Raw genomic sequence first — 25166 nt, forward strand, 5'->3', positions numbered from 1 at the left:
TCGGGTATTCCTTTTTCCCCGCGCCTATTCTGCATAACATGGCAGACTATGTCAGGAGTGGTGTGTTGTTGATCTTCGTAGGCCATGCTCTAGCCTCATTTAGCAAGTGGGTGCATCCTGTCCTGCCCCTGTGGGTAGCGTGTCGGACGGGGTTGTTGATCTCTGACCCCACGGGGAGCGGATGGCATGGTGACTGCTCATTTGCCACTATAGAGGATGGGAGTCCCCTCTTGGAACGTAGTGGTTGTCGTATGTTCGTGTCGGGTTCTTCACCCAGAGGCTGAAGGCGGCGCCTACAACACTGTAGGGCAAAGGGCATGTGCCCACAACACTATTTAGGCTCTGCCATGCCTGGAAGGGTCTAAGCGCCCATCCCATCACGCCCTGATGGTACTTTCCTACAGGGGCGCAGGGCATGGTCCTCGATGCTTCGGTTGACCCAAATGTCTTGTCTTACCCTATGCCTATCATCATGAGGGAGCGGAGAGTGGTTGTTAGGCAGAGCCCAGCCCTTAGGGGTCAGGCGAGGCAGAGTCAATCCCTCGGGGGGTCGGGTGAGGTGGAGTCTAGCCCTTAGCCCTCGAGCTAGGCGGAGCTGAGCCCTCAGCCCTCGGGTGAGGCAGAGCCATCCTCTAGCCGTCGAGTGAGGTGGAGCTGGCCCATGGGCGTCAGGCGAGGTGGAACCAAATTCTCATCGTTCGGGCAAGAAGCACAGCAGTGCTCTTGTCCATTCGGGAGTTTTTAACGTTCGATGGTTATTAGTTCCACCTCTTTGGGTACCCCGGTATTAGGTCCCTAACAATAGTTATCTTCTCTATTCACTTTTATGCCTTTCATGTGTATGCTTAGTATAGTTATCATATCTTAGCACTGGATCTTCGCCTGCATTGAGTGCTCTAGTTATTATATGTGATTAGAGTAGTAATTAGTAGTGTAGACGTGGTGTCTAAACTATGAGTTACCTGAGATTGCACCCAATCCCGCGGATAGGTGTGGTAGCCCCAGGTGGTGACAGCCCTGATGGCTGATGTAGTCCACCACGTTTGGGTTGGTGTTTGTAGGACCATAGTCAGAGCTTCCTAGTCCCTTTCCCATCCCTTTGTGTGGCTAGTGTTACGATGCCCCAAAGTGCTATTATGTGTGATCGCTATATCTACCCATGCTTTAGTTATACCCTCTAGTTTAAACTAGAATAGAACCAAAGTAATAGAGAAGTATTTAGGAACCTTGAACTCAACCATTGTCCTCTCAATTTAGCTAGACTGCTCATTTATATACCATGGAATTCTCCTATGTGTGTTATTATTCATAACTCTTATCATCATCAACACCTACCCCCACTTTAGTTTAGTTGGTATACTAGTTAGTAGATACATGATGGTGAACTATCAACTTATTTAACCATTGTTTCCCTGTGGATAAATATGATACCTTGGAATACTCCCTGGTGAAAGCTACATCGGTATCCGTGCACTTGCGGATTTATCTATGTGTGTTTAAAATACCAACACCTGTATAAGTAGTGGGCGGTTAGGGTCTCTCCAGCCACGATGGTTGGCACCGCCGCCGCCATGAAGTTACACCGCCATCGCCCATGCCTCCCTCACTGTCCACGCCATCCATCGTCGAGCCCTTCTGTGTCTAGTGGCAAGCACCGGCATAGATCTAGGGAGGACACAGAGTACTAGCCCCAACTCGGTCATCGTTGACCAAGCCGGCGGCCAACGGCTCCCCTCCCCCTCTAGTGCAGCTTCAAGTGAAAGGGGGGACATGCCCATTCGGGGAGGAAGAGGTGCCACCACCATCGTTCATGCATGGGCTAGCGTGCCCATTCTCTAGTGCTCGAGCACGGCCATTCGAGTGAGGACTTGCCTACGCGTGTGCGGATGGGCCGTGTGGCACCGAGACCTAGGTACGCTAGAGGGTTGGGCTTCCAGCCATGTTGGCGATGTTGACGGCTGGAGGAGTGGATGGAGGCGATGGAGGCGGTGCAGCCAGGGCCAGGTCAAGGATCTCGCTGGCATCCCTGGAGAAGAGGCAGAGCGGTGGTGTAGCCCTATGAGCCACGATGGTCGCAAGGGGCCGTGGTGTTGCCTAAGATGGGGTCACGGCTGTAGCAGTTCCATTCGCCAATGGAGTCACGGCTATAGTAGCCAAACCTATTGTTGGTGGAGTCGATGCCGCCGGCACCGCGCTCGATGGAGGCGTAGTCAGGGTTGAAGACCCGATGATCGGTGGCATGGTAGCTAGTGCCACCAGTACCCAGTTGGAGGACCCTGCGATGTCTGGCCATGGTGGGTGGTATGGCGCCACCCCATGACTAGGACTCTAGGACGTGGGCACTCTGATCACAGGTTGAGGCAGCACCACCAGCAGAACCAACGCACGATGACCCTGTCGCTGGCAATGGTGTATGCCTAGCCCAGCACCATCGGCGCCTCCGACACCATGGGTTTCTCCGAGAAGATTCCGTAGTGTGTTCAGCAGGGAGTCACGGATGTTGTCGTTATCGAAGGGGACACCAATGCGATGAGCACGGTAGAACACCATGAAGACAAGACGAAGAATATGCTAAACAGATTGCTGAAATCCTTCAAAGTGATCTAGATCCAAAATCCATGGTAGAGTGCAAAAAGCGCTCAGACTGGAACAAGTGGAAGGATGCAATAGAAGCAGAGATAACCTCGCTTTCAAAAAGGGAAGTGTTTTCGGTCATATTGCCAATAACTCCTGGTGTCCATCCTGTTGGATACAAATGGGTTTTTGTCCAATAACAGAATGAAAATAATGAAGTAGTGAGATATAAAGCAACGCTAGTAGCACAGGGCTTCACGCAAAGGCCCGGCGTTGATTTCAATGAAACTTATTCTATAGTAGTGAGTGGCATAACATTCCAATATTTAATATCTTTGGTAGTACAAAATCATTTATCTATATAGTTGATGGACGTAGTGACCGCATATTTATATGGGTCATTGGATTATGAGATATACATGAAAGTTCCTGATGGAATCAGTATACCAAATCCTGAGGCAAATCACAACATGTTTTGTGTTAAGTTGCAGAAGTCATTGTGTGGCTTAAAACAATCGGGCCGAATGTGGTACAATCGGTTAAGTGAATTCCTTACGCATAAGGGATACACAAATAATGATGACTGCCCATGTGCCTTCATCAAGAAATCCCAAACAGGTTTTTGTATCGTGTCTATATATGTTGATGATATTAATATCATTGGTAACAAGCATGACATTAATGAAGCACGTCATCATTTGAAGGCAGAGTTTGAAATGAAAGATTTGGGTCAAACCAAATTTTGCTTAGGTTTGCAACTTGAGCATTTTTCATCTAGGATTTTTGTATACCAAGCCACCTATATCCAGAAAATGTTGGATAAATTCAATATGGATAAAGCATACCCATGTAAGACCCCCATGGTTGTTAGATCTTTGGATGTAGAGAAAGATCCTTTCAAACCAAGGGAGGAAGGTGAAAAGATTTTGGGACCTGAGGTTCCTTATCTTAGTGCCGTTGGAGCACTTATGTACCTTGCTAATAGTACCCGGCTGGATATTGCTTTTGCAGTTAATTTATTAGCAAGACATAGTGCAGCTCCCACCAAGCGTCGTTGGGTTGGAGTTAAGACCGTTTTTGGGTATTTTAACGGCACAAGAGATCTTGGATTATTTTATAGGAAAAATCAAGATCAAAATTTATTGGGTTATATAGACACCGGCTATCTATCATATCCCCATAATGGCAAATCCCAAACTGGTTTTGTATTTTTAAATGGTGGAACAACTATTTCTTGGAAATCATCCAAGCAGACTTTAGTGTCTACTTCCACCAACCATTCTGAAATAATTGCATTATATGAAGCATCACGTGAGTGTGTATGACTTCATAGAATGGTAGACCACATATTGAAATCATATCAAATTGGTGCACTTGATACACCAACAATTTTTTTTGAGGATAATGCTGCTTGTGTTGTGCAAATGGAGTCAAGTTATATCAAGAGTAACATAATGAAGCATATTACTCCAAAATTATTTTATCCCCATGAATTGCAAAAGAATGGGGAAATTGAGATTCTGCAAACTAAGTCATGTGACAATCTTGTTGATTTATTCACCATGTGTCTACCATATTCTATGTTTCATAAATATGTTGAAGGAATTGGTATGATAAGACTTAGGGACTTACAGAAATTAGGGGGAGTATCGCTTGATAAATAATCCATTTCACATCATATTGTACTCTTTTCTTTGTATGAGTTTTACTTTAACAGGTTTCTCATACAAAGTTTTTAATGAGGCAATATGTAACACCCTAAAATTTGCTTCTTTTTTAAATAGAGATGAAATGATTTAGTTACGTATTTTGTGCTCATGAAAACAGAGGTAAATAATAAATTTTTATTAAGTTAAAATTTATCATAAGGTGGCAACATTGTGGTGCATTCATGTTGGTGCATTTGTATTTTTTGTGATGAGTGGTTTTATCCAAAATTCAAAATAATTTCAAATGCTTTTAAAATGGTTTGAAAATGGATTTGAAAATAGAAAAAGGAATTTTATTTTCTTTTTCTCCCTTTCTCGGCATTTGGCCCGAGCAGCCCACATCTCCTCGTGGCCCACCCGCTCCCTTCCCTCACTGGCCTAGCGTGTAGCCAGCTCCCTCGCTCAGCTTTTCCCTTCCGTCGTAGGCCGTTCCTGCCCCTCTCCCCATCAGGCCGGCCCAATGTCGTCGCGTCGCTTTCCATCTCTCCCGCGTGTACCGCTGCCAGTCGGACCCCATCTGTCAACGCATCATCTTCTAACTCTGTCTGCACTAGACTCTCTCTGTCGTCGTGCCATGAATCCACGTCGGCCATGCCTTGTCCTTGTCGTGCCTCCCAAGTCTTCCTGGCCATAAATATCAGGCGCCCGCATCGTGCCACCTCCATCTCGAGCCTCGGACTCGCTGAGTCACCGCACCGAGCTCGAAACCCTAGCCGTCGTGCTTGTCGTCCGCCCCGCCAAGCTGCGCATCGCTTCCATCCGCTCCACGCCGCCGTTTTTTGCCGTGGTAAGTTCGCCTTTGCCTCCTCTTGCTCTTTGTATCTTTCTCGAGTCGAACCATGGCCCGTAGGCCGTTTTTCACGTGCACCGCTCGTCGCAGGCCATGGCACCGCCACCAAAGCTCACCGCAGGCAGCCTCTCTCCCTCGTTCTCTCTCTTTGCTGTAATCTAGACCGTCCGTATCAGATCCAACGACCGAGATCGACCGATACCCTTTCGTCGAGGCCTTTTTGCAAAAGAGTCCTTTAGTTTCTCGGTATTCGAACCCATTGTCCCTGCACTTTTTCTAAAGAACCCCTGTACTTCTTCTTTATCATGACCACCGTCCCTGGCTCAGTTTAAAATCTGATTTTATTAATTTAAATTCTAAAATCAAGTTCTAGCTATTTACAGAAGTGCCACTAATCTTGTTTTGGTCATAACTTCTTCGTTTTAACTCTGATTTGATCCGTTCAAGTTGCGTTAGATTCGTAATTGAGTAATCTACATGTTCAAGCTATTGTTAAATATATTTTCAATTTTGAAATTTGAGGTTATATTTAATCTATTATTTTATTAAAGAAAATCTTGTTTAATTCATAACTTCTTCGTTATACCTCCGATTGGAGTGCTTTTCGTGCCTGTGTGATCGTAGTAACATGTAGAACATCTTTAAAACCTTTTTACTTGTTGTTTAATATGTTTGGTGCATTGTTCTAATTTAGTTCTATTGTTTGCTTCATGTATGGTTGCATGGATGCTTGTGTGGTGCTTTATGATCATGTCTAGTCGGTGAGCTTTGCGTTGATGACATAGAAGAAGTTGGTGATCCAGAAGAAGTCCTTTGGAGGTTACAATTTAATAGAAGAAGGATATGAGTTTAAGACAAGTATAGCATGGGATCATCCTTGTTGTCCTATACACCTTTAATACTTTAATCATATGCATGTGTCTACCTTGACAACCGTAGTAATTTTCTTGGCTCTTTAATATCCTAGATTCCTTGTTACCTATGGGGTATTGCATTGGGTAGTATGATGCTAGTGCTCACCTAAAGTCAAGATCTTGTAACTTGACTAATGGTATATGCAATAAACACTAAAAGATGCTTTTTAGCAACATGGAATCAGGGGGCTAGAGCATTGGGTTGTTTTTATGCTGCTCTAGATTCCTCTTTCTAAGGACTTATCTATAAGTGATCATCCGAGACTTACAGTACAACTGTGAGGGCCACTTAGCTCTGGCTTTAGCTTAGTATGAGGACCTTTTCTAGCTTGTTAAAGGTTATCTTTATGGCATAAGAATGGCTTACCGAATTGGGTATAGGACAGCCTCTATCCCCTTGTGTATAGGCTGTGTGTCATTATGCCATCGGGAAGGGGGTTACTATATCTATTTGCTGAGTGAATATAATGGCCCTAACTTGTTAGACGAACCTTTGAAAGGCTTCATAGTGAACCCTGCCGACCTTCCTAGGTAGTGAGTCAAGAGGATGATCACCTCGGGCGAAAGGGTAAATCATGACTCAGTGAAAGTGTACAACCTCTGTAGAGTGTAAAACTGGTATATCAGCCATGCTCATGGTCATGAGTGGCCTTGGAACCCTTACGGAATAGATGATGAACACTGAAGATAAAGATGATAAAGATGCTCACTAATGATTACTATTTATGCTATTCATTATTCATGTTTACCTGATCATGTGTTTATATGGGCTTGTGATAAACTTGTTGCTACTCCTATGCTAAAATTGTGATAATTAAAAGCTAATCGTAGTTGAACCAGTGTAAGCCTTTTGAGCCTCATGAACCCCATGTTATATTTGTTGAGTATGACATGTACTTACGCTTGCTTTATTTTTCAATTATTTGGATAAAAATCCTAGATGGGTACCAAATTGCTAGAGTTTGGAGGAAATAGGCTTGTGATCAACCAATCAGTTGTCCCTATTGAATTGGAGTCTTCACTCGAAGATAGGAGTTGTCTTTCCACTGTTTGCTATCTAAGGTTATATCCTTTATACTAAGTATGTTATATATTGAGCATTGTCTTTCGATATTACCCTTATTTATAGCTATATGTGAGATTTGACTTCATAGGCTCACATATGGTGTGTATCTGGTTTTGTTCTTAAAACCAGGTGCTACACAATATCAGCATTTATATATGTCATATCATCTAATTTTTCCCCACAGGGGTTTTTAGGAGATGGCATATTAAGACATCATTATGTGATTATCATGGTGTTTCTCCTTTATTTTTCCATCGTGTTTTAAGGAGTTTTATCCTGATATATCAAGGCATTCCTAATTTTTTTCCCACAGGGTTTTTTGAATGGATTAATAATAACAACTATGATGAACATTAGAGCTTCCAGAAGATAATTGATCAAGGGGGAGTGTTGAGAATATTCTTATTCCTAAATGATCAATTAGTGGATACTTAGCAACTGCTAATAGCAGTTGTCCGCAAGGAGGAAATGTGGGAGCGGGGCTCTCCCGATGTGGGAGTGGGACTCTCCCGCATATCTTGTAAAGTGCCCCAAAAGGAGCTAGTATAAATATGTACTCCTGTTCATCAATAAAGTTTACACTTCACTTTTTCTGTTCCTCTCTACTTTTACTATTCCATATTTCAACAAATTTCATAGGAATAACTACCAGTCGCCGGTTTGTTTGAATTCCATCCATCATCATCATACGGCGAGATTAGTCAAATTCTTTGTGCTCCGTGGCTCAACAACTTGTCCAGGAAGATTGCCCGGTGGAACTATTGGTTTTTGTTAGGTCGAACATGTTCCACAAGAAGAGAGAATTGTTTGAGCCGGATAACACAAATTTTCTTACTTATATTTGTCAACTCAAATCGTTTGCGATTACTGTGGATTGTCATTGTTGTGGGCTTAGATGAGAATTGTATAAATCTTAGGTCCTGTTTGCTTCACTGACTGTTGAGGAGACCGTAAAGCCAAACTAGCCTAGCGAATGCAGCAGTCAATGGTCAATGGGGTAGAGTCTTTCTAGCCACGGTGACCGAATTTTTTTGTTTTTAGCTCTTTTTTTGAAAAAAATTCACAAATATGCCCTGGAGGTATGCTTTTGAAATCTGGACCCTTAGCTCGGCGCCATCATTGGTGGCACCAAGCTTACATGTCTCAGCACCATAGATTTTGGCGCCTAGGTCATGGGCTCAACACAGATGTGGTGGTGACTTGGCAGACACCTTTACGCCGTAGATCTTGGTGCCAAGCTTGGCGCCGTAGTTCTTGGCATGGTTGTTATTGGTGCCGAGCTTGGCATCGTGGTTATTGGCGCTGAGAACGGTGCCAAGATCTATGGTGCTGAGGTGGTGTTTTAACCCGATGCCCAACCTTCTTGCGTGAGCCTTCTTCCTCTTCTTTCTCCTCCCTCTCGGGTTTTTGCTCTCCCCACTTCGCCCTACCTCACGAATTGGCATATTGGACCTTAGAAACTTTGATTTGATCCATAGATCTTTGAGGGCAAGGTATCCTCGCTCCCTCCTAGTTTTTTTCAAATCGATTCGGTATATATTAGTTGGATTTTTCAACTTAAGAATCATCATTACTTAGGGTTTCATGCAATTTTAATATTTATATTATACAACCATAGGATGCTAAGGCGTGGAAAAGCTACCAAACCAAGGTAACATCAGTGCATGTTGTTATGATATGGGTTAATTACTTTTGGTTCTTAGAACAAAAATAGCTAAATTGTAGTTATGGCTGGATGACCGGAAATGCCTTCGACCCATTGCCTCTGCCTAGTGGTGTTCCAGTGCCCATGTGCTTTTGCGGCGATCCTTGCAAGGTAGCCAAGTCTGATGAAGAGGACACGTATAGGCAGAGGTATTGGATGTGTTCTAATTTTGCGTTTGAGCCTACACTTCGTCAGCGCCGCATTAACAAGATGGTGAGGAATTGATGTTTGTGTGATATGACATCTTGCATGATTTTTTTGTTTTGTAACAATTGCATTTTTTTGTAGACCCCTTCACCGCTCTGTGATTTCGAATAGTGGATCGACACTATGATCAAGCCTAAAGACAAGGAATAGATGCAGAAACTATTACGGTGGGAGGCAGAGGACAAGGAGATGATGGAGAAGAGACGTGGAGAGGAGACTACAAAAAAGGAGCATAAGGAAGAGGAGGAAAGGAGGCGTGTTGCTGCGTATAGGGAGTAGAGGGAGAAGAAGCTTGAGCATGCACGTCGAGTGAAAGCAGCGATGGAGGAGAATCCCAATGCCCTAAGGAAGGGAAAGTGTCCTTGTTGCACTCAGTAGTCTCCATTACTTGCTAGTTCTATGGTTTATTCATGAACAATGTTGTCTATTGTTGGACTTTTCATTGTGTTGTTATGTAATGCACTTTAAGTATGGGCATGCTTAGGTCATGTACTATGTTATTTAGTTTGTCAGCACGTACTTCTAGTATTATTATGTTGTTTAATGTATCATAGTATTGGAATTTTCATTATGTAGTTGTTTTCATTATTTGTGGTCATAATATTCAGTTTAACATTGTGGACGTAGTGAAATGTGATCACGTGCTGCAAACAAAACCTAACGAAGCAGGGCATGATATAATTCAACACACAAAACATATGAAATTGCATGTGAAAACATGTACCGAACTACGGTACAGAGGTCCTTAACTAAACCTAACATGCCTTAGATAATTGAAGTGAACAACAAGCATCAGAAATAGCATCTAAGAACATGTACCAAACAAGGATACATAGTTCCTTCGACTAAACCTAACATGCCTTAGGTAATTAAACCAAACAACAAACACATGGATGTGCCATGTGAATAAGATAGGGTTGTCCTAGTAGTGTGGCCATATAGCAAATTGTGTTGCACCTTCTCCACAATAGCCTCCCATTGTTGGTGGAGGTGGCAGCAGGGGTGACGGTGGAGGCCCCTTGTTCTTGTGATTAGGGCAAGTGCAATATGGATTATTGTAGAGTGCCTCCTATGAGCTTGCACCATTGTTGTTGTCGTCGTCTTCGTCTTCCTTGTACCCACTGCTAACTTCCCTTTGTAGATCGAAGATTTGGTCCTGCAGGTAGCAGATGTACTGCTGATGCGATAAATTCATCGAGGATCGACCCACCTAGTGAACCCACAGTTTTCTTCAGACTTGGAAGACTACAATAAGTATATCCTATGAGTTGTAAGGGTATTCGAGAAACATATTTAACAAACAAAATGTAATAGCAATTACCCATGCTCGTGGGCATTTAAAGAAGCGATGACCTCCGTCGATCTCCTTGGTGAACATCTGCACTAAGCAGTCCTCACTATGCATGCATTTGGCCAATCTTCCTTCCTGTTATCATATCCTCTGAGAGGGCACTCTTTAGTGAAATCACTCTTCCTCACCATGCATGCATTTTGACCATCACGAGACAATTGAAATAGCAAAACACTTACTTATGTAAGTCAACGCCAGTCAAGAATAGAACCATTGGCCAAAGCTATCTCACTCTAAATTGGCGTGCAACTCTATCTGGCAGGTGGAACTCGACAGCATAGAAACAGATTAGAGGGTACCTCATCCTATAGAAGTCATCGTCGGACCCACACATGTTGCTCAACTGAAAAGGAAGTGCCCCCTCTCCATCGTACGGCTCCCACGACACCTGCAACAAGATGTTAGATGCTATACTAAACCATTTCAAACCAGCATGGGAAATAAAATTTACTTACACTAGACGCCGTGAGCATGTCTAGCTAGTTTGTGAATTCAATGTACGCTCGCTCTAACCTCACGTGCGAAACCCTAACCTGGTCCCAAAGGTACACCCACATCAGCTGTCGACGTGGAGGCTGACCTGGGAACCACTCACAACTAGCCAGAACCTCAGGACGACCAACTGGTAGGCGAGCCCACATCCACAACTAGAGCAGGTACATGCATCCACCAAGCGACAATGAGGATGAAGTCCGACGACACGCCTCGCAAAGCTACCGGTAAAGAAAACCTAACACTGCATAGCCCCAGCTATACTAACCCACCTGGTCCTAGTCAGTGAGGCAGTGAACCCACATCCACAACGCAGTGTCACCCATGGCGTCGGGGAAGAGAATGCAGGCAAACAGGTGTAGGATCCACGCCCTACAGTAGTATCCAACTACCTCCTCATCTGCCTCCTCGGGGCACTGTGCGAGCTCTTATTGGAGCCAGGAGATTAGAACTCCAGAACTATGAGCCCCTTGCTCACCAACCTCACACCCAAGGAAGGCCTCTACTCGTGCTCTCCAACCTTCTGACCTGCACTGCCCAATCATTGCGTTGCCGTGAATCCTCAAACCTAGCAGCTTCTGACAGTCCTAGAGCATGACTGTCATCTCTCCGAAAGGCAAGTGAAAGTTGTGAGTCTTTGGCAGCCACCTACATTTTAGACAAAGCAAGATTACATGTCAAAAAGGCAAGCACATGAACAAATGGCCATGAATGGAGGCAATGATTGAAGATAATACATGTCAACCAATGCAGTTATGGCCGCTGAGTTGAACTTGGGCAACCCACAATGAACCTTAAAAGAGATGACATCTAGGCTAGCTCTTTGTAGGAAAGGAGTGTACCTATTGTCGTACTGCATGTCCAAGAACCCATTGTGGGTTCTAGGACAAAGGAGCGGAAGGTCCTACATGGAATAAAATATAGTCTCCCGTTACTTCACGAACACATGTACGCTCACAAAAATTTGAACAAGACGTATAGATTATGACATGCCCCTCCGCTATGAGACGTCCTCGGTGGGTCTCTTCGTATGCCAGGTCGAGCAGGTGGAATTGCACCATCCTACAAAAAAGTCAATGAAATAGAAATTCAATATACAATGAAACAGAAACTTAGAAATGTACAAGTAATTAACATAATTACAAGCATAAATTGAGACATGCATAATTAATTGAATGAATATAACAAATATGAAATAATAAAAACAACCAATAGTCGCACCTCACTAATCTGTCAATGACAATTGCTTGAATTGTGGCCCAGTCTACCACACTTGCCACACTCGAACTGCTCGGGGTTAGTAAGAAATGGGGTTCCTCTCCCACGCCTCGTTCTTCCAGGTATCTGATGCATAACCATCATGTGCCTTGTCCTCTTCCTTGATCCACTCTTGTTCCAACGGTAAGCTGGATCCACAATGTACTTTGGCCCATCATGTGGAGGCCACTCTCTAGGGTCCCAGAAAGGCACAAAGCGAGGGCTCCATGTGTGCACAAGCGTGTCGACACTGAACTCGTGAGGTATCCTACTCTCGATATTAAAGTTGTGATGCCTAGCTACTGCCATCAAATGAGAACATAGAAAGTGGTACTGCCTTGGTCTACCATAAGTGCATGTGAAATCTTGGAGGATTACCACATGCATCCTCGACTCTTGGACCTCACCATTGGACGTTGTACTGCCCCTATGCTCAACCTGATAAGTCCCTATGGCATGGTCAAAACACGTAACCTCATGTGTGCCAGCCCTTTCATTTGCCTTCTCTAGGTGTGCCTTTGGTTTCGAAGCCCATATCTCTTCATCACTCCGCAACTTCAATGCATGGGCGTGTCTATCGTTGAACCAGGTAACAAGCTTGTAGAAGGTGAATTGAACGATTGCATTCACAAGCATACCACATATTCCCAATAGCAACTTATTGAATGACTCCATCATGTTGCTGCACTAAAACTCGTATCTCTATCCACCGGCATCGTGAGCTCTTTTCTATTTCTCTAAATACCACATCAAACCTATAAGCCATTGTCTACCTTTTTGCATTTGATGTGGTTCTGACATGCTCCAACTTTTTCTGAAAGTACTTGTCATCAAGCTGTCGAGCAGCCTCCTAGAACAGATCAAAGTTATCCTTCACACCATCCTTCCAGAGTAGTTTCTCGGCAAGGTGCCGAGTACACCAATGATGGTGCAAAGGTGCATACCTCTCTATCTGCTCTCGCACGACATTAAGTATGCCCTAGTGCCTATCAGATATGACGCCAACCTCCCTGCCAAGCCTAACCACATATATCTGGACTAGCCTCAAGAAACATCTCCAACTGTCATTGTTCTCCTTTTCAACCAAAGCAAATGCCAAAGGAACCAACTTGTTGTTCGCGTCATAGGATATGGCTATAAGAAGTGTGCCCTAGTATTTGCCAATCAAGAACGTACCATCAATGGAGAAGATGGGATGACAGTGCCTAAAGGCCTCGACACACTGAGGGAAGCACCAGAAAGCACGGAAGAATATCTGCCTCCCATCTTTCTATGCATTTGGTTTTGGGATGTACTCATAATGCATGTCTGGATTCACCGCTTTGATTGCATTAAAAAGTACTGGTAGCTGCTCATACCCGTCCTCTCAGTTCCCATATATCATCTTCCACGCTCACTGCTTAGCCCTCCAAGTTTTACCATAAGTTATCACAAAACCTCCATACAACACCTCAATGGTCCTAATAATTGTCCTAACCTTCATGTTGGGTTCTCCCTATAATATTCCCATCAACCGCTTGGCAATGAGGGTAGATGTCAACTGCCGATGCTTCAGTGTCAGCACATGGTCAGCACAATTGTGTGGCCTGACAGCTTTTGTGATCTTCCACTTTTTGGTGACCTTTTGCTTCCTTACAGAAACCTCCATGGGCAGTGTTCCTTGTCACACACAATTGTGTAACGGTGCTCCGCATATGAATACAAGACCTCGTAAGGTCTCTTTCATATCACTGCAAACGCCTGCAACCACCTCTTCAATGCAGGGAGGTCCTTGAATACCCTACCCTTCTCAATTACCATGTTAGGGCCGGCCTCAGGAGCTTCTAAGAGCTCACCATCACGTCCTTCTACACATGCCTGATCGGAATGAGCAAGATCGCTGAACTCGTGAACTCTTGGATCACAGCAGCCTAGAAAGATACGCCTCAGCATCTTAACATCACTCTCTGTCAGCTCTCCAACAGGACGATCATCATCAGAATCAAGAGCCCTTGCCATCTCATATGGCTCTGAATCATTCATAATTTCAACACTATTGGAGCCATGGATTCCATCTCCATAGTTTACTTGCGTAGCAACAGTGGGCACATCCACATTGTCAGGAATGTATCCTGCAACATAAGTAGAAAAATGATTCCATCTCAAAGGGATCTCATGAGGGGGATCTGCCAATAATCATGCGGATAATACACTTACTTGGATGATTCTGTGTCGAAGGGATCTCATGAGAAGGATCTGCCACAACATCATGAGTCTGACAAGCATCTCCAACTAGCTCATTGGGGGCAGATTTAGCATCGGGAACCGTAGGTGTAACCTCCACATCCATATCAGGTTCCAGGACGGAAGGGTCAAAGTGTGCCTGCTGACCCATTGGTGGGAAAAACCCATGAGGGATGGGATCAACTAACACCCGACGCACAACCACGTCCAAACTTTGGAACTAGCACTTCATAGCCGATCTCACATAGTTCTCCCACTGGTCTGCACACCCAGTTGGGAGAGGAACCTAGGTGAAGTACACCCTCCACTGCGATGCCATCATCATCATCAGCTCCATGGCAATGTATCTCTTCCCGAGCCCTTGCAACCAACTCACTAAATGAAGGCTTCTCATTGAATAACACAGGCACGCTTTGCATCTCAGCAAACTCAACATATCCATTGCGAGCTCTTTCCACAGTGCCTCCATGATATATGCTCACTAGGTTGTCCATCTAGTAGTTCAAACAAAAATTAAAATACAGTTTGTTTAGTCCAAAGTAGCTGCTATATAGTACCTCTCTAATAGATACTAACCAACTACACCCTAAATAACAATGTCACTAGCTATCTAACTATATTTATCTAACTATATTTATCTCACTAACTAAATCAACTAGCTATCTAATAACTATATCTATGTACCTATGTCACTAGCTATCTAACTATATTTATCTAACTATAGCTATCTCACTAACTAAATCAACTACCTACATCATCAAATTTACTAGAAACTACCAAATAATCAAAGTCGCACTATAATTCAAGCTAACTAAGTACCTACATTGCATATTCAAAAATTTTACCCGTCCAAGTCAATGCAACAATGCGACGCGGACGCCGGGACCGGAGCAGGACGTGGACGTGGAGGACGGGATCGACGGCGAGGTCGTGGCGCGCTGGGAGTAGGGGCCATGTCGCAGCCAGTCTCACCGGAGGGAGCGCCTATGCGCATGGCGGACGCGGCGAGCCGGGACGAGGCGGTGCGCGGCGGGCGCGGTACGGTCGGCGCGGGCGGCCGGCGCAGCGGGGCCGACGCGGGCACGGGCTGGGGCCGCGGATGGCTAGGGCTAGGCGCGGTGGCGGGCGCGGCGGTGCGACAGCGCTGGCGGCGCCCTGGCTCGGGAGCGGTAGAGAGAGAGGAAGAGAGAAAGGGGGGGCCTTATGTAAGACAGAGCTCGGCGCCAATAACCACGGCGTCAAGCTCGGCGCCAAGATCTATGGCGCCAAGCTTGGTGCCGAGATCTACAGCGCCAAGATGTCTGCCAAGTCACCGTCATATCTACGTTGAGCCCAAGACCTAGGCGCCAAAATCTATGGCGCCGAAACGTGTAAGCTCGGCGCCACCAACGATGGCGCCGAGCTAAAGGTCTAGATTTTAAAAGCTGACCTCCGGGGATATATTTATGAAAATTTTTCAAAAAAGGGCTAAAAACAAATAAATTCGGCCACGGTAAGGATTGTCCGAACCTGACACTGTCGAATTAGCGTGGTGACTGCCAACGGCTGAATATAATAAGTTGGTCTGATGTTGGATTCTTGATCCACAAGGGTTACAAAGTGTCAACAGTAAAACGTTTTTCAGTCACCCCATAAATAATAATAGAACCTCCCTAAACAATATTTGCATGTTTTTCACCAACAAACGTTGAAGTCAAATTACACTGTACTGTAATCACACAACAACAACCAAACCCTTACGGTGCTACGACGACCTCACCTCTCGATTTCGACAGGCTTTGTGCCGCTAACCACGTGTCCAAAGCCACGTTTTGCGGCCTCGACATCGTCCTCATCGTCGCGATCATCATCTCCGATGCTGAACCGGCTATCACTGTCACCGCCGCCGCCGCTGCCTCCCTTCACCAGCGGCAAATACTGCGGCTCCTCGGGGTAGAGCTTCGCCATCTGGAGGTAGAACAGGACGACGAACACCACCGTCCCGGTGAGGTACCAGCTGAACTGCAGGTTGACGAGCGACTTGGCGCGGTCGAGCGCCTCGTCAGTGCGGCACCGGACAACGTCGTGTCCTTCCTCGAAGTTGAGGAAGCAGCCCTTGGGTATGAGCGCCGGCGTCCACAGCATGACGCCCATGACGACGAACCAGACGCCCTGGAACACGAGGCTGGCCGACCGGACCAGGCTCACCACGAGGCTCCGCGGGTAGGGGATCCCGAGCAGCGTGGTGGCGAGCGTGACGGCGATGACCGTCTGCAGCAGCCAGTGGAACTGCCCCTCTACGCCCATGTGGTCCGCCGAGTGGAGGTGGAAGATGAGCAGCTGCTGCGCGAACGCCGCGGCGGCGACGAGCTGGGACACCGCGTCACGCAGGGGCGCCCGGACCCGGTCCATGTGGATGGTGACCGCGGCGAAGATGAGCAGCGCCAGCGAGATGGACGCGTGCTCGAAGTTGTGGAGGTGGTCGGATGGGATGGTGCCGTCGTCGTCGAATGGCTGATGCTTCGCGGGGCCGATGACGAGCTCCATCAGGATGGACATCACCGAGCCGATGATTATGAGTATGAGCTCAAGGTGGCGCACGCCCGGCGCCGGGAACCAGACCGGAGCAGAGTACGAGCTCGGCCGCAGCAAGAACAGGCGGATGTGGCTGAACAGCTGCCACAGGCCGATGAGGAGGAAGCCCGCGCCCGGCGCGACGTGCCCGACGAGGGTGCCCATGGCGTGCCGCCGCGCGCGCTGTGGCTTTTGCGTGCACCTGCGGAAGTGGACAGACAGCCTAGCAGGGAAGAAGTTGGTGGTGGTGGCGTGTGGAGAGGGGAGGTTTGAAGGTTGAAGGGATGATGGGGGGATATTGGGGGGTTTAAGGTCTGCAGGGTGTCTGGAGTGTTCGGAAGGTTTGAAGAGTACATTTGGATTTGAACGTCTTTGCATGCAAGATGCATGTGTGTTCATCAGCAGTGATGTGGTGGTGTTGAAAGCTGGTCACCAGAGTGATTTGTTCTTAGTTTTGTTTTGCTTGCTTGTCATGGCTTCTCTGGTTGAATATGTAGCTCGCAATTTCTTATCCTTCCATTGATATGCAAGGTCTTTTTTTTAAAGATTGTCGTAATTTCTACTGTTATGTTGGATATCACTAACTACTACTGCTCCAGTTATTATATTCTTTATTGTTTGGGAACATTCTGCATATTCATTCATTTCGATGTCAACCTTATACTTATCTTCATCGAACCATACAAGCCACAATTCCAAAAAAAAAATCGCACAAAGCAAGTTCCTTTTGATACCTAATTGTGTTTAAACGCATATATACTCAAATAGTCCCATATATGCACAAATATCTACCTTTATAAACTTATTATACATATAGCCTATCTCAAAAGATCAGAGTATTAGATTTTGAGATTAGTGAGGTCGGTATAGATATCTTATTATCGACGAATAGTCACCTACCACTAAAAGAACAGTGTTTACTTTTCTAATCACCGCTTATACTTGTAAAATATACCACCGTCTATCCTAAATTATAGGTCATTTTGTATTTTAATGGTACATATTTTTTGCTATAGGATATGTCTAGATATATATAATAACGAGAATGTCTATATCACACTTGGGTGTTTTTTGGGCAACTAGCACACGAATTTTATAGAACACCACAGAATACATAATAGAACATCACACAATACATAATAGAACATCACATAATACATAATAGAACATCAGAGCGTCTATTCGTTAATCGGGTATTATTTGTGTGTGTTTTGGCCAACTAGCACCTGAATTTGTATAACATCACTTGTGCACCATACGAACATCACAAAAAACATCATAAAACATCATTGACCGAGTATCATAGAACATCACATGCATACTATACGAACATCACATGTATACTATAGGAACATCGGAAAAATTCTTGTGTATGAGATGGGTGTAAAACACATGGATGTTGTTTAGCATTCTCAATAAAAAAAGATATATATCTAAAAAAGCTAAAATAGCCTATAAATTAGAACGGATGAAGTAAAAGGCATGTTTTTAACTGTTTTTGTCAAAGGTTGACCTTTCGCTGCTACCCAAATGATCATGCCGTTTGATGCTTCTCCTTTTCTTTCCTATAAAAAAAAGTGGTGTTATGTAGTTATCACCAGTAGGGGTAACGTGAGACGAGGCTATATAAAGAGCTGTCTGATGAAAGATACGGCAAGGACTAAGGACAAAAGATATAGTAGATATTTTAACACAAGTAGTAATTTGTATGTAAACATCCGGTGTTAAGAAAATTATATCTGTTATTAGTATTAAACTTGTTCTCTGGTTGCCGCGAGCAATGATCGTCTTGTTTGCTTGACTTATAAGCCGTACTTTTTCAACCAACAAACAATATTTTTCTCTCACAATAAATCAGTTAACTATATTTTCAGTCATGGGTTATCGGTCAAGCGAACATGACGGATAAACGTAGTAGTAGGAGTATACTCCCTATGTTACTGCGGGGCCCAGCTCTGAGGAAAGACCAACCCAGTTGACCAGACGCGCCTTAGCCTCCGCATAATCCTTGGGTTAAACCCTTCTGGAACATGTCACGCACGGTTGACTATAATGCCCTCGACCGAATCCATCCCGCTGGACCGGTGTCGCGTAGTGAAACAACCAAGGTGCTGTTTAGTTCGTCTTATTTTGCAAAATTTTTTAAAATTTCTCGTCACATTGAATCTTTGGACGCATGCATGAAGCATTAAATATAAATAAAAAATAAAACTAATTACACAGTTTAGACAAAATTCACGAGACGAATCTTTTAAGCCTAATTAGATTATGATTGGACACTAATTATCAAATAACAACGAAAATGCTACAGTACCATTCCATCAAAAATTCCGCCAACTAAACAAAGCCCAAGTATAACAAATCACTTTGGTAGTAAACGGAAGGGCAGACACGGAACTCTCGGCCACGCCCGCGGCGGCGCAAGCGGCCGCGGCCCCGCGGCCGTCGGTTTCCGCCTCGTGCTTTGCCCCGCGCGCCTGGCACTGTGGCCGAAAAGCCCACCTGTGAGAGCCTGTGACGTGAGACGGAAACCGACGGCTGCTCGGGGCTCGGCGGATTTTGCCATTTGTAACTGCCCCGTGGCGTCAGCGTCACGTCACGTCACGTGATCCTCCGACCTTGAGCCACAGGTGAACGTCGACGTGCATAGTTGCGGCCGGCAGAGAGAGTCCGGTCGTTTCGTCGCGCCGCCGGGCCGGGACTTTTCGTACTCGCACTCGCACTCGCACTCGCACTCGCGCGCGCTCCCACGGCCGGCGGAAAGGGACGCTGGCCTGGCCGCTGCACGGGCACGTACGCCGTGATTGTGGCCAGGCCCGTACCAGTCACAGTACAAACGGTGTTCTAGAAGGGCGTCTGGTCTGTGTGGTAGACATGGAGTGGAGCACTGGAGCCCCGCGTGCTATCCGGGTCCGGGCGTATGACCTTCATCCGGAGCTCGATCGCTGACGAAGCACTAGTGGGTGCAGGTTCCTTGCGTTGCAAGGATGGTAGCGAGCGAGCAACGCAACCGGGCACGAGCCAGAAACGCATGTGCTTGTTTAGTTTCTAAAAAGTTTTCTAAAAAGTGCTATAGTAGCCATCACATCGAATCTTGTGATACGTGTATGAAGCATTAAATATAGACAAAAAAAATTTTAATTGCACAGTTTGGTTGAAAATTACGAGACGAACGTTTTAAGCCTAATTAGTCCATAATTAAACACTAATTACCAAATAAAAACGAAAGTGCTACAGTACCAAATTGCTAAAATTCGCGAACTAAACCCGCACCAACTCGGGAAGTCAACACCGGAGGAATGCCACGGAATCGTCTTAAGTTCACATCACCCAGCTAAGCTCAGGTTCAGGTTGCTTGTTTTGACTAACCGGCCGGCTAGCTAGGCGGATTAGAACTAACTAACCCGCGGCTCACGCTGTGTCCACCTCAGCGATGATGTTAGCGCGCGCGCACGGGCACGGGCACGAGCATGCATCCGTCCGCTCATGTCACGTCTGTCTGAACTTTCCGGTGCGAAACCGTTGAAACCCCAAAAGGAACGCCGAATACGGACTAGAAAAACCAAAGTGGAACGAAGCTGAGTCTCTAGAAAAGGCCAGGGGATCGATCGAAGTACTATATGGTAGTGTCCACGTGCGTTATTACGGGACAACTAAACTTTTATACTAAAACACACGGATCGCACGATAAGATAATAATACTGTAAAAATTATATATCAACGTTAAAGTGACATTTAATCCAAAAAAACAAAGTTTATCTTCTTGAATGTCTAACAGAATTACCGAAAGAAGTCAGACAACAGCAACTCAATTGTCAGAAATGCTGCCCAAAGTTAAGACGGTAATTGCACCAAACCTTCATTGCAAAAATTTTGAAAATTTGTGAGCATACTATGGCCTCCAAACCTACAGGTTTGTAAACTACTGATTTCTGATTTGAAGCCATTCTTATCAGATAAAACCAGTAAGGATAAATACTTTAGCAACTTAGCTGAAATCACCTGATCACAGATTTCCACCCCTAAAAAAAATTCATATCCGGAGTTCCAGAGCTCCTCTAAAGATCTATTTTGCCAATCTAGAATATATATTTCATTGTTGCAAGTACAATATGCTTCAAAGAAATTGCAGGGTGCACTTTGAAAGGAAAATAAACTGCATGCAGGAACATGATACAGGCAGAAGTTTACTTCTCTAACATCAGATGTGTGATCTTCCTCAAAGAAATAGTGTGGGTATATGAAATCACATTACTTGTCTTGTGTCAAGTTACACGTCTCTCCACTTCAACAACACTCTGTACAAACCAGCAGAAGCACTTGCTAACGCTACGGCCACCATTACGTTGCTACGGGAGCAAAATTTCAATGCAATAATCTCTCTATATATACACCTAAAAAGACTATAAAGTCATCATCTATCCAGTGATACCAAATCTTATCCCTCACACGTCCGTGTCCGATACAAATAATACTCTACTCGGAGCTCACACATCCGCGTCCTACCCGATTAGGGTACGTTGATTGGACCCACGGTCTGCATCCGATACGAAGTTCTCGGAGCTTACGCATTCGCGTCCGATTACTAAGGTTCAATACAAAAAAAATTATGACCCCAGTGCAACGCATGGACATATATTTAGTAATATAAAAAATATACTGTGTCAACATGAATAGCTAAATAAATTTAAATTTAGCTTAATAACATACTATTCTGAGCCACGTTCAAATAAATAAGAATCAATTTCCAATAAAAATCATCAATTCATCATATACATTCCTCCATATCTACTCTTCACAACAATTTGAATTTGTCTTGGCACACAATTTAACAACATAATCTATTTCCCAATCCATGGTACTCCTTCACCTAGCCCTCCAGTTGTGTTTCCAACACCGGAAATTTAAAACCTTCAGTTCAGCCCCCCGCCGCGCTAACCTTAGGGCTACTAAGCCGCTTCCTCACTGAAATTGCAAATAATCGATGCATCGATGGGCTTCTGAACAATACATGATATTACATCTTTATTCACTTATACATGAGGTGTAAATGGTTGAGAGCATAGCCCATGTATTATTATCTCGTGGAATTTGCTATAGCATTGATGTTCTGCATTGCCATTGAGAAACAATACTTTGCAACGATTGTTCCTCCGTGGCTATGTACTTCTTGCAATTCATCCTTCTGCAATATACTAAGACCAGCTCTCAAAGTTTCCTTTTTCTAAAAAAAGAACCCAAAATCCCATTAAGAAGTTGAAGTCGTACTTGCATTGATCATGCTAATTCGACGGTATCCACCAACTCAAGTACAGAAGCAGGTCTATTGAGAGAAAAAAAAAAAGATGGAAGGACACAATAAAATGCATGACATGAAAGATCGCTCTAAGAGCCTATTCCCAACTAACATTGCTCTATATTGATATGGTAACAACATTGTATACTGATATGCACATGTAATATCTTCGTCGCTAAAAGAATGTATCACTCCAAAGGGTGTGAGCAGGCTCATGCACACGGTATCATGTTGCTGTTGAATATGCACTTCATACCACCAAAGACAGACCCATATAACAGGGATCTTCTAGTTCAAAATAACCAGCCCAATCTCAAATGGTTCAAACAGGCATGCATCAGTCCTTCATGAGTCCGAGTTTCTATTCCATGCATCTCTGCAGTACAAAAAATAATTAACCTGTAGGCAATAACCTAGAAGAACAAAACAAAATCATGACAGCTAGGAAACTGGATCAGGAAACAGAGACATAGGTTGCAGATCACGGTGAACTGTATTGCATTCTATGGCAATTCAATTCACTAAAAAGTAAAACACAGCAGGTAGAGTGAGCAACATTAGCCCGCCGCATACTCTTCTGACAATCAGCAATCCCACGAAGGCGTCGCCAAGAAGCCTCGGCGTGGTTTGCTCCATGTAGCTCAGTAGCTGTGCAGGATTCAAGCACACTGCATAAACCTGAACTTGTGCGTCGCACTTGATTGTGCAATCTTACCAAAATGCAAAGTCTGCTCCAGAGGGTGCGTCGACATAAACAGCATGGGGCATAATAGATATCCAACAAAACAAATGTCTTAACTTAAACCTTTGGCATCATCTAGATGAAAGAATGAATGCTGAAAGCTGTAGCATTTAACTAACATGATGAAGCCTCAGTAAAAAAAAGATATATAGTCACTTTCTAAGTTTCTATACCAATCAACTATTGTCTAACTACGGTTCTATACTGAAAAAGCAACTGTAGAACTCTGGAGAAATTCTAAAACTTGTTAATATCAATAACCTAAACTACTGTAGATCTCTTGTATGAATGTTGCAATAACCATAAAATCAAAAGTGAAAATGACTTTGGAACTAACATTAAATTGGAAGAGCATCCATTTTCAGGGGGAGACGGCTTCATGCAACATACAATAAGCAAAGTATATTAATGGTCCATATTAAACATGAATACATATGCAGTTGCTATCTTTCAGATGGGACATACACATATTTTTGAAAAAAAAAATACATATGCTGATAGAGTTAGTTAGATCCTGGAGTGGAGTTTGATCCATAGTTTGTTTTGGTGGCTCAGTCTGCCAATAAGAAAGTGAACAAGTAGTTTACATCATAAGCAACCACATGGTGCAAGAATGAACATAGAATTTCGTGGGCTGTAGGATAGAATTAAAAAAGAGTAAAGTTGTTTACATTCGAAGTGTTGTGCTGACTTCTTATTTGTTGGCATACAAAAAATTAGTTTGGGCCAAACATATAATTTCTTTACGTTCAATGCAGCAAGGTAGTTTTTCCTCACCTTTTCGCTTAGTGTTTGATGTGTTATCCGACTTTACTTCCTTGTAAGTTAGATCTTCAATTCTGCAAAAAGAAGCAAGGTCAACATTTCAAATTTTTGTTCAACATTATAGGTGGATTGGCACAAGTTTATGAACCATAGCAACTGTTTCTCTAACCAAAATGCATCAGTTTCACTCTTCATAGTTGCTATGTGATAGTACTATTGCTATATTGCCCCTTCATCAGTTTTACACTTCACTGTTCATACCTTGAGGTATTCCACTAACATCAGGAACAGGTCCTTAGAAGGCATCTCTATAGAGAATATATTGTTTATCACTGAACAAAATGCTTCAATTCTGTAAGATATGATTTCAGTGAACGAAATACTAAAATGGTGTAGGTCGTCATGATCAAGATTGAGAAGGTAGGTAGGGGATAACTGAACATGCAAGTAGGACCATATACTGATATACACTCTAATTTTAACTATAGTTTCACGTCACAATAATTCAACTTTTTTTGGTAAATACACTACAATCTCTTGCAGGCTACATCGTTATTCAGGTTGGCTGCAATATCATAATTCAGTTTTCCTGTGAATGACTGCAATCTGGACACCACTCAATCCAGGCTCCAATCTGGACACACCTTTTTTACTCTCAGCAAACACCTAGAGAGCATCATCACCAACCAATACGGAGGAGATTGAGAGAAGCTGAAAGACAACGCACCTTTCTAGGAGGACCACACACGGGCACAAGGACGGGGTTCCGGGGCTGAGCGGCCGTTGGGCGCAGGCCACCAGGTCTGTGCTGTCGATAAGCAGGGGTGAGACTCCGAGTCTACAAGAGAGGAAGGGAGGGGGAGGAGGAGGCACTGTCGCGCTTGCGCCGATGCGGTAGGCCGGCCGCCGCCGGCTGGGGCTGGGGCACCGAGAGACACTGAGGCCGAGCACCTGAGACCTTGATTCAGGACACGCTCGGCGGCGACGGCGGTGCTCAGCGGCAGCAGTAGTGTTGGGGTGCTCGGCGGCGATGATGGCGATAGTCTTGCAGGGCTCGTTGGGGGCGCTGGGCGACGGCGGCGGCGGGGGCGAGGCGGCGCGGGGAGTCGTGTTTTTTTCGTTATGAAATCACAGGGGTGGGGATCGCACGGCACGGTAGCGCATGCAAAGGGGCGGATGGAGGACATCAATTGCGTGATTTCTGTGACCCCCTTTCCTTTTGGCTGCGATTGGTGTGTGTGTGTGTGTGTGTGGGTGGGTGGTGGGGGGGGGGGGGGGGGGGGGGGGATGGGGGAACACACGGTATCGTACGAAGCGGAGCGAAGACAACCAAAAAAAAAGGGAGAAATTGGTTGGCGGACACCCACAGTGTGATCATTTGCTGGCGGACACCTAAAGTGGAGTTGTATGCTAGAAGACACTCTGATTTGTTGTAATTATGCCAGAGGACACCGCGGGCCGGTTTCCACCGGTCGAGGAGAGAGAAAAAATCAGTTTGGACATCCGGCGCCCCTGAGCCACG

At 44.8% G+C, this 25166-nt stretch overlaps 1 protein-coding gene and 2 pseudogenes across 1 annotated transcript; 1 reads left to right on the plus strand and 2 right to left on the minus strand.

Moving 5' to 3' along the window:
• Window positions 1-1752: 1752 nt before the first annotated feature.
• LOC136544155 (uncharacterized) lies at window positions 1753-4876 on the minus strand (annotated as a pseudogene).
• Window positions 4877-8672: 3796 nt separating this feature from the next.
• LOC136546328 (uncharacterized) lies at window positions 8673-9343 on the plus strand (annotated as a pseudogene).
• Window positions 9344-15862: 6519 nt separating this feature from the next.
• LOC136546329 (uncharacterized) lies at window positions 15863-17070 on the minus strand. The gene has a single exon (XM_066538304.1). The coding sequence runs from the start codon at window positions 17004-17006 to the stop codon at window positions 16044-16046; it is 963 nt and encodes a 320-aa protein (XP_066394401.1). The 5' UTR covers window positions 17007-17070; the 3' UTR covers window positions 15863-16043.
• Window positions 17071-25166: the final 8096 nt, after the last annotated feature.

Source organism: Miscanthus floridulus, chromosome 3, assembly GCF_019320115.1.
Source record: "Miscanthus floridulus cultivar M001 chromosome 3, ASM1932011v1, whole genome shotgun sequence".
Lineage (NCBI taxonomy): Eukaryota > Viridiplantae > Streptophyta > Magnoliopsida > Poales > Poaceae > Miscanthus > Miscanthus floridulus.